General features: G+C 34.7%; 1 protein-coding gene across 1 annotated transcript; it reads left to right on the top strand.

The window, feature by feature from the left end:
• Positions 1-3992: 3992 nt before the first annotated feature.
• Positions 3993-6306, top strand: LOC141486872 (uncharacterized). The gene is made up of 2 exons (XM_074185462.1): positions 3993-4426; positions 5532-6306. The coding sequence occupies exons 1-2, from the start codon at positions 4243-4245 to the stop codon at positions 6167-6169; spliced, it is 822 nt and encodes a 273-aa protein (XP_074041563.1). The 5' UTR covers positions 3993-4242; the 3' UTR covers positions 6170-6306.
• Positions 6307-10915: the final 4609 nt, after the last annotated feature.

The following is a 10915-nucleotide window of genomic DNA, read 5'->3' as shown; positions in this document are numbered from 1 at the left end:
CCAATATATTCCGAGCAAACCTAATAAATACGGGCTGAAAAGATATGCTCTAGTTGATTCAAAAACAGTTTATACTACCAACTTAGAAGTGTATACTGGTAAACAACCCACTTGTCCATACGCTTTGGAAAATTCAGGTTTAGCACTTGTGCAAAGAATGGTTGAGCCTATTAGGAATACCAAACGAAACGTAACATGCGATACTTGGTTTTCGAGCATTCCACTGGTACGTACCCTATTGAGAGATTTTAATCTTACGTACTTAGGAACTATTCGTAAAAATAAACCTGAATTACCTATTGAACTATCTAATCCACAAAGTCGACCTTTAGGATCGAGCATGTTTGCTTACGATCACGATATAACAGAACGTCCTACAAGAGCAGATTCAATAGCTTCCAGACCTACAAAGTCATCTGGATCTGGTTAACAAAAAGCAATGAAAAATAAAAATATTGATAGCTTTTATTGACGATATGAAGAAGTCTGCCGACGATGGTGACATTTTATGAATCTTTACTGCCAACGCTAAACAATTTTGATATTAATGAAAAATTACAACTTCGTTCAGAAGTACTTCGCATAATGATGGAAATAAAAAATGTACCTAAATTTGATTTTGCAAACCCAAAACTACTCGAGGGCTTCGTCTACAACATCTGTACCAACACCATCACCAGCATCGTCCAATGAAGACTATGTTCGACCATCTTTATTGCAACTAACACAGACTAACATAGACGAATACAACATGTAGTAAAGTTTACAATTACTTTTTTGTGTTAATATTATATGCTGTATAAATAAAAATTTAATTTAGAGTTTGTAACAATTTAAAAACTTTTACTTACCCCAAAGCCACGCAGAGCCTCTCCACAGAAGAAATTGAAATCCTTATCTGGTTAGAAAACGTCAAGGAATTTTCTAATTTATTGTGCAATTCATCAAACGTTCTGCTTGACATTCGGAAATAATTAAAAAACTTGTGTTCGTCGTTTCTTAAATTTGAATAGAGCGTCATAAATGCACCTTGGAGAAGTCTTTTTTCACAAATTGGATGCACCCACATTATTCTGTTTTTCCTTTTTGTTCTTCGCTTTAATAATCGTTTAATACACAAAGCGGCAACAGCGCGGAACATCTCCAATCAAGAACACTACAAATCCCAGGACAAAGAAAGTACTCTGAGAAAGTGTTGAGTTTCCTTCATTTTCCTGTATTTACCTTGTATATTTGCAAAAAGTGCTGAATTTGAATTACTTTTGAAAACTTTTCGTATAAAATCAAATAATATTGAAACATTTGATAGCGTTATAGTGACTTTTCAACGCGAAAGTCATTTTTCAAAACGCTCTACTCGTATTTAACTAAAGTTTGAAACTAATTTAATACTTCAAAACTAAAGAATTGTCCAATCTCTTAAAAAACATGTCCATTACTCCAAGACAAGTAAATACTCAAACTCCCACCATTCAAGAGGCAAAAGCTATCGCAGATTATTTATCTATATTTTCAGGTGATATTTATCAATTATAAAGCTTCATTGGAAGGTGTGATAATTTTTTCAATAATTATGGTCGTACAAATGACAATAATTTGAATGACTTTACGTTTAATGCAATCTGCTCAAAATTAATAGATTACTTTTTCAATTTTCTCATGTGTAGACCTGACTTGACTACCTGGCCTTTAGTTCGTACAGCTTTAAGAGAACATTACGGAGATAGAATTGACAGACAAACACTAACTCGTGATTTTCTCCATCTAACTATTAACAAAAATGAAAATATTTTAGATTTTCTTGAAAGAATAAAACAAATGAAAACGCGACTTAAATTAAAATCACGTCAGATACATCACTTCCCGAACCTCATAAAGCTCTATTGATGGAACAAGCAGAAGGAAATACTCTCGATGTCTTAATGGCGAATTCAGACGACAAACTTAAACTTTTACTTGACATTAGAAACCCTCAAAATTTAGCACAAGCTAACGAAGTCGTTTATAGATATTTTCACAATGAACAGAGAATAAATATTTTACAAAGTGAAAATAGAAACAGACTACGAACGAATAATCACACAAAGGTATATTTAATGATAAAAATAACAATTTCCGCCAACCTAATCGAAATTTTTATAATCGACCTGACAATACGTACAACGTCGATCAACGACAAACAAGACCAACTCAAAATTTCTACGAACCTCAAACTATTAGACAAACTTTTCCTAGTCAACCAATTAATATTCAACCACGACAAATCCCACTTCAATACCATACTAATTCCCAAGGTTTTGGTAAACATAAAAAGGTATTTGACCCAAGAAATTCTCCAAAACCTAAAAATAAACCCACACCTATGTCAACCCCATCTCGTACACCCACTATACAAAATACTCGACAAAATAATTATTTCCAACAAAGAGGACAACCAAATTTCATGTCAGAAGAGCTTTATAATGCCGAGTCACACCCCAGACAAAATACCTACCACAGAGACGTACGAAACGATAATACAAACTCTGATGACTATTCACAGAAAACTCATGAAGAAACTCAGGATTTTCACTTCCTCTACATTACCAAGATTTCAACACTCAAAAATTAGAAATACCACCTTGTTCTTCTACTATCAAAAGAATAAAAACAAATATTCCTGATATGGAACTAATAATTCCAAAATTAGAAAAAAATAACGGAACATTGATTATTTCAGAAAGTTTGATTCAAGTAAAAGATGGTTTAACTACAATAGAAATTATAAACACAGAACCCTCAACGAAAATTATTGAAATCGACGAGAATTTTCTCAGACCTTTTGCGACACATTTCAGCGATACACACTTTGAATGTTTTTCATTAGAAGGAATATTAAATGAAAATAATAATAACGACTCTACTTATAAAGTAAACGAGTTCACTTTGAAAGACTTGAAATAGATCACTTAAACTCAGAAGAGAAACAATCGTTAGAAAAAGTAATAAACCGCTTTAAAAATATTTTTCATGAATCGGATAATAAATTATTTTTTACCAATAAAGTGAAACATGAAATAAAAACAACTGTCAAAATCCCAGTTCACACAAAATCGTATAGGTACCCTTACATTCATAAACCAGAAGTAGAAAAGCAAATCATCAAAATGTTGGAAGATTGAATCATCAGACCATCTCAATCGCCATGGAGCTCACCGATCTGGATCGTACCGAAGAAAATCGACGCAAGCGGAAAGCAGAAATGGAGAGTAGTAGTTGATTATAGAAAAGTAAACGAAAAAACAATCGAAGATAGATACCCCATCCTGAACATAACGGACATTTTCGACAAGCTTGGCAGAAGTCAATACTTTACCACATTGGATTTTGCATCTGGATTTCACCAAATCGAAATGCACCCAGATTCCATCCCAAAAACAGCATTTAATGTAGAAAATTTACTAGAATGCCTTTTGGTTTGAAGAATGCTCCAGCTACATTTCAACGTGCTATGGACAATATACTGAAGAATCTACAAAATAAAATTTGCCTTGTTTACATGGATGATATAATAATATTTTCTACTTCATTACAGGAACATATTAGTAACCTAAACTCAGTATTCCAAAGATTACAAGAAGCCGGACTTAAAATTCAATTAGATAAATCAGAATTTTTATGTAAAATCGTAGAGTGTTCAGGTCACTTAATAACTTCAGAAGGTATTAAACCAAACCCAAAGAAAATAATGGCTATCCAAAAATGTCCACTTTCTAAAACAGCGAAAGAAATAAAATCATTCCTACGACTAATCGGTTACTACAAATTCATAAATAACTTTGCGAAAATAACAAAAACTCTAACTCAGTGTTTAAAGAAAGGCACAAATTAAACAAACACCCGAATCCATAGATAGCTTCGAAAGTTGTAAAAGAATTTTAATTAATGATCCAATTTTACAATACCCGGACTTCTCGAAACCTTTGAATGTCACAACGGACGCTTCTAATTTCGCTATTGGCCGTTTTCACACTAGCCGACACACCACCGACACGATATCGGCCCGACATCGGCCCGACAACACTGGAGTAAACATAGCATTTAATACAAGGGAGCGCTTTCAGACTAGACGAAATGTCGGCGTCGGGTCGGTATCGGTGCCGCCATGTCGGCGGGCACCACCTGCCCCACTACTATCGGCCCGATAATTTAGCCACCGGTTGTTAGTTGTTTGTTCGTTCTTCGTTCTGAAGTGTTTTTAAAATGAGTGTATTTAAGTATGACATAGTAACTCTGATTGAATTAGTCGAATCAAAGCCTTGTTTATGGGATAAAAGTGATGAGGGAAACAAAAATAAAATTCTTCGTCAAAGGAGCTGGAAGGAAATATTTGAATACCTAGAAGATGGATATGACACATTAAATACGGAAGAAAAGAAAAAAGTCGGTAAGTACGTACAATTTTTAATGTACCTTTTTAGTTTAGTACATTATGTACATTGTTGGTTAAGAATCCTATTAGTTCATAATAGCCTTAGATTTTTGATAACTGCCAAGGTAACTTGCCTTCATCACTCACAAAATAGTTGGCAAAAGTTGTGCGAACACCTCTCCCGGTTTTTCCTGTTTCCTTCGTCTTCCTGGTTAGGTTTTGGAATTGAGTTCCTGGAACTATCATTTCGTCATCATGTCCTCCCACGTCTCTCGACCGAACTATATTGTGTAAAACCACACAAGCTTTGACAATATTTTTGGAAAACTGTTTAGAAACATTTAAAGGTCTATGGAAGATCCTCCATTTGTTGCTGAGGATGCCAAATGCACACTCAACATACCTGCGAGCTCGGTGTAGTCTGTAATTGAAAACACGTTGCTTAACACTCATATTATTACTTGAAAACTCCTTCAAGATGTGTTCGTGAATAGCAAACGCACTGTCACCAAGAAAAACATGTGGCACTTTTATATCTTTTGGGGGAAGACCCTTCGACGGAGGAATGTCTAGTTCTCCAAGACTTAACTTTCTCCAAAATTCTGTACATTGTAGAATGGAAGAGTCACAATCCTTACCATATGCACCGATATCAACATAGACAAACTTGTAGTTAGCATCTACAATAGCTAACAGTACTATGGAATAAAACTTTTTATAGTGAAAATGCACTGATCCAGCATGAGGAAAATTTTGTATCCGAATGTGCTTGCCGTCTATCGCGCCTAGGCACATTGGAAAATTTGCTTTTCTTTTAAACTCGTCTGCGACTTCTTCCCAGTCTTGCCGTTTCATTTCTTTTAGGTATTCGCCACAAAATATGTCCCATATTTTACTGCATACAATATTAATTATATTGCTTAATGTAGAAATGCCAATCCTAAATGTGTAATGCAAATCTGTCAATGTGTTTCCTGATGCCAGATACCTGTAACAATAAATGTAACTATAATACAGGTATAAATACGGTAAATTATTACAGAACTAGTTGTTACCCGCAGCTTGAAAAACAAAACAGTTGTTTGATAAGCATAACACTACAAAATGATTCTTGTTTCAGGCGATGTCATAATGAAGAAATGGGAAAACATAAGGGATGCTTTCATACGTTCTCAAAAAACAAAAAGTGGACAAGCTGCAAAAAAGAGTTATATGTACGCCGAACACTTGCAATACCTACTGAAATCAATCCAAAAAGATGACACCATAAACAACTTGACTCAGGCTGTGCAACCAGAAGATGAAAGTGATACACAAATTCAACCTCTATCTCCCTCAGAAACCGAGGTAAATGATCATGCGATTCTTCCAAATGATTCACAAGTAATATGTGCTAACGTATCTATTAACCAAAAGAAGAAAGTAAATAGACCTCCTGGAAAAAACTTGAAAAGACGGGAACCTGACTTCATTGAGCAAGAAATTCTATCTGAAATTAAAAAGCCTGCACATGTACCTACTGATCACGAGTTAATGCTGCTCTCGTTTAAGCCATACATACGTGACTTTAACGAATCTGAATTACTTGATCTTCATATGGAATTTCTGGGGGCTATTAAATCTATAAAAGACAAACGATCACGTCCAAGCTCAGCTGCTCTTTCCACTTTTAACTATCCAAGCACCCACGACTTTGTTTCATCTGGTAATTCCGTCTACCTCCGAAATGATGAAATGGGAAGTTCTGCTTGGCCTTAAACCTAAGCTGATACTCAAATATTGATATTACCATAGATTAAGAAATACAGTACCATTGTAGCAATGTAATAAGTATAGGTAACTTTTTTTGGGAATTTTTGTAATCTGAAAGCATAAATTAAGTTTTCATCAAATAAGATGTTGAACTAATATTTACAATCCACTTACCTTAATGTTACTGACAACATTTCTTCAGGTGGTATTGCCATTCGGAATTTGGTGTCTTCTTTCTTGATAGAATCACGCAAGTTCACAACTAAGTAATCAAATGTAGCATTACTCATTCGGAAAAAATTAAAAAACTTTTTTTCCTCCGAAGCTAATTTCTCAAATAGAGTGTAGAATGCGCCTTCTACATACCGAACTTTAATGATCGGGTGGACCCAATACTTCCTCATGTATTTCCGCCTCTTAGATCTTAAATGCAACAAATATAACAAATACAAACGTCTGTCAGCCATTTTTTCACGTTTATAAAACACAGAGCTGCTACGTCGAATTACTGCCACCGACTGTCTGTCTGATGTGAAAGCACATCCGATTTTATCAGGTCGGCATCAAATCGGGTAGGTGTCGGGTCGGTGTCGGGTCGGGGTCGTGTCGGCTAGTGTGAAAACGGCCATTGGGGCCATATTATCTCAAGGACCCATCGGTAATGATCCACCAATTGCATATGCATCACGGACACTGAATCCAGCAGAATGTAATTGCAGTACAATTGAAAAAGAACTCCTTGCTGTATGTAATATGGGCTACTAAGTATTTTAGACCCTACCTTTTCGGAACAAAATTCAATATAATAACCGATCATAAACCACTTCAATGGTTATTTTCTTTAAAAGAACCTAATTCTAAACTTGTAAGATGGCGCTTGAAACTGGAAAAATATTATTATAATATAAATTATAAAAAAGGTAAACATAATACGAATGCAGACGCCTTATCTCGTGTCGAAATTCACCCCTTTGATATATTAGATGACATAGATAACATCTCTATAATGAATAACATAGATGAAATCCCTGAAATATCTCTGGAAGAGATAGATAGAATTATTGACTCAGAAATTTCAGAATTCAACGAATCACCTACTTCAAAATCGGTCAATCCTAGAGAAAATCAAGAAAGTATTAGTAACAATGAGAACGATAAGATACACATATTATCAGATATAATAAAACCCGCGATTAGTCAAGAGAAAGACATAAGTGATAACGAAACGGTACATACTAGTCATGAAGAACCCACATTAAAAATACCTTATACTGAAAAAATCATAAATACGTACAGAAATCAGATCATCATTTCACTCAACAAAATCGCTGAAGTAAAATCAAACCACGAAAAGATATTTGATAAAAACCGCATGCATTGGCAAATCCCAGAAGACTCAAATTTTCATGAAATCTTCCTAAATTTGATTAAGAACTATTTGAAACCTAACACTACATATTGCGTGCTTTCCAAATCTGAAAATTTTAAAATACCATTTATTCAATCAGTTACAGATAACTTCCAAAACAATTCATTCAACCTAATTATCTCTACTAAAATGGTAACAGACGTCACAGATGAATCGGAAAAAGAACTAACGTTAAAATATTATCACGAAACAAAGACAACACATAGAGGAATAAATGAAAACCTCACCGCACTTGAGAAACATTTTTATTGGCCTGATATGGATAAAGATGTGAGAAATTACATTAATACATGCGACATCTGTCAAAAATCGAAGTACGAACGTCACCCCACAGCGCTCGTCTTCAAACCCACACCAATAGGACAAAGTCCACATTTATATATTGACTCATTCAAATATGCCGGTCAATATTTCATAACAATAATTGATAGTTTTTCAAAATTCGGACAAGCCTACCCTGTTAATTAATTAACAGCTATAGAAACGACCAATAAACTAATTCAATATATCAGTCATTACGGAATACCAAATAAAATTACATGTGACAATGGACTGGAATTTAAAAATCATGTTATTCAGGATTTTTGTTTACTACACCAAATTGATATACATTATGTTACAGCTTATAACCCTAACAGTAATAGTCCCATTGAGAGATTCCACTCAAGCCTAATTGAAAATCTTAGAACGCTACGTGAAGAAAAACCAGACCTCCCATTAAACTACTTAGGGCCAGTTGTATAGGTCTCGTTTATAGTTCAGTTTAAACTTGGGTTTAAACTTATATTTGAACTTAGGTTTAAACCGATAAAATGCTAAAATATCATTTGTATATCTTTCAGTTAAAGACTCGTAGACACGACAACATTGACAAGTGACAAGTGAATTGAAATTGACCTGCCGTCGTTCATTGACGTAAATGTCGTAAATGCCATATGCAATTTGTTTCATAAGTTCATAATCTGACTGTAATAAAATGAATTGCGTGAGCTACACTAACAGGTCATCCAATTTTTCCAAGCAGGAAGTGGAGGAGCTATTACGGCTGGTGAAAATCCATAAGGACATTCTGGAGTCCAAGAAAAGTGACGCCGTGACATGGAGGGAAAAGGAGAAATGTTGGCAGAAATTGTGCCAAGCAAGAACACGAAAGAACCCCGTACCTCCAAAGTCCTCAAGGCAAAGTGAGAAAATGTAAAAAAGAAAAAATGTGCAGCAGAGAAGGAGGAAATTTACAGAACAGGGGGAGGAAAAGGGAATTTTCTCCACATTACAACACAGGATGATGATATAGAGGACATCATGGGCATTGCTGTTACGGGTTTGCAGGGCTACTTTGACAGTGATTATATTGATGTGTCGATTCGCGGTAGAAAAAGTCGGGGTCTTCTTGGGTTTTCCACAATATTTATAACATCTATTTCATCTTCCTCTTCAAATAATACATCTTCAAATATTTCAAATATGTCCAGTATGAAAACATGAAAATATCTGGACGCGTCAAATATTTATAGGTTATAATACATAAAGTAACCACAAATAGTTGACACATCAGTATTCAATCCAAACATGTGTTTAACCGACGCTTGTAGTTTAACTGCCCCTCCATCCATCAGTTGACAGTTAAACTCCGAATGGCAGTCACAAACACCTATACAACGAACTTTATTCGTAAAACCAAAGTTTAACTAAGACTTGAGGTTTAAACTGAACCTATACAAGTGGGCCCTAATGAATTATGTCCTCTTATCTTTTAACAATAGTATCCACACGTCTACTGGATACACCCCTTTTCAAATATTGCGAGGACGTTTAGACTATAAAAACACATTTGAAATGGACGAAAACGAACGAATTACTCAATATATAGAAGAGCATTCGAAAAATCTCGAAATTCTCTCAGACCTCATTTATAATGAATTAACAAAAACTCAAAAACAAAACTTGGAAAGAGGAAATAGACATAGACAGAGGGAAATCAACTTTGATACTAGTAAATCGACATATAAAATAAAACCACCAAACAAAACTCAGAATAAAGCTACCCAATCTTATAAAAAATTAGAAAATATGGAATTGATATCAGACAATAAATTGAAAACTAACAACAAATTATATCATTTGCAATCTTTAAAACCCCAACGTTTTGTTACAGACTAGACAAGAGAAAGGAATGAACTCCCTAACGACGATTCTCCTCTTTCTACCTGGGCTACTCACCTTAAAAATAATGAAAATAAAAAATTCAATAAAAGGATTTGGAAAAGCTGAATACACTTATTTGAATTAATGAATCGAAGAGGTTTTGTATTAAAGTGTATAATATATTAAAATTCTTGCAAAGCGCTTTCGACTTTTGTCATCATCAGTGCTCACTTGTCAGGCAACAGGAAGTATCAAGATAAGTGAATTGTACATTGTAATATTTAAATTATATAAAACAAAATAGGCTTATAGCCAAGAAAATACATTTTTGGATTCAGGCCATGTGGTTCAGTCAAAGTATCTTTGAAGATACTTTGAAGATACTTTGACTGAACCACATGGCCTGAATCCAAAAATGTATTTTCTTGGCTATAAGCCTATTTTGTTTTATATAATTTAAATATTACAATGTACAATTCACTTATCTTGATACTTCCTGTTGCCTGACAAGTGAGCACTGATGATGACAAAAGTCGAAAGCGCTTTGCAAGAATTTTAATATATTATACACTTTAATACAAAACCTCTTCGATTCATTAAAAAATTCAATACTCCCAGTTCAACTAGGATACGCTAAACTTATTACCTCAAAACATTCATTCCTGTATCATATTAATTCAACACTTTCAGTGCCAGGGAGGTTTCGCAAAAATGTCTCACCGGCCCAGTTCCGTTTTTTTACATTTTTATATCGAATGTAGGGGTCAATGTGTCCTGGTGAAGTTTTTTTGTCGTAGGCAGTATTTTTACACAAAAAAAAGGTATCGGTCACTAGTGACCGCTTTAACACCACGGGCCATAAATGCCTACTCATCAAGTAGCGGTCACTAACTTATGTCGAGGCTTGTTTACCAACGCCTTCATTCGGTGTCACGAGCTCGAGAAAGACGGTTGTGCTTGTGAACGAGTGAACGATCACGGCGCTTGGTTGAACTAGCCCTAAAAATAGGAATCAGTTTTCTGATGAAGGTAAGGATACGACATTTATGTGAATATGTGTTTATTGAAATTTGTTATTATAGAGTTCAGTGAAACTGACTCAGACTCATATGAAACGTCAGATTCACTTCAAGATCCTACGTATACTGTTAGCCGTAGTGATGATAGCCTATCACCAG

The sequence above is a fragment of the Leptinotarsa decemlineata genome, unplaced genomic scaffold (assembly GCF_025532065.1).
Source record: "Leptinotarsa decemlineata unplaced genomic scaffold, Ldec_3_MD MMD2_tig00026374_RagTag_RagTag, whole genome shotgun sequence".
NCBI classification, from domain to species: domain Eukaryota; kingdom Metazoa; phylum Arthropoda; class Insecta; order Coleoptera; family Chrysomelidae; genus Leptinotarsa; species Leptinotarsa decemlineata.
Note: the sequence above shows the minus strand (reverse complement) of the source record. Positions and strands in the feature narration are given on the sequence as shown.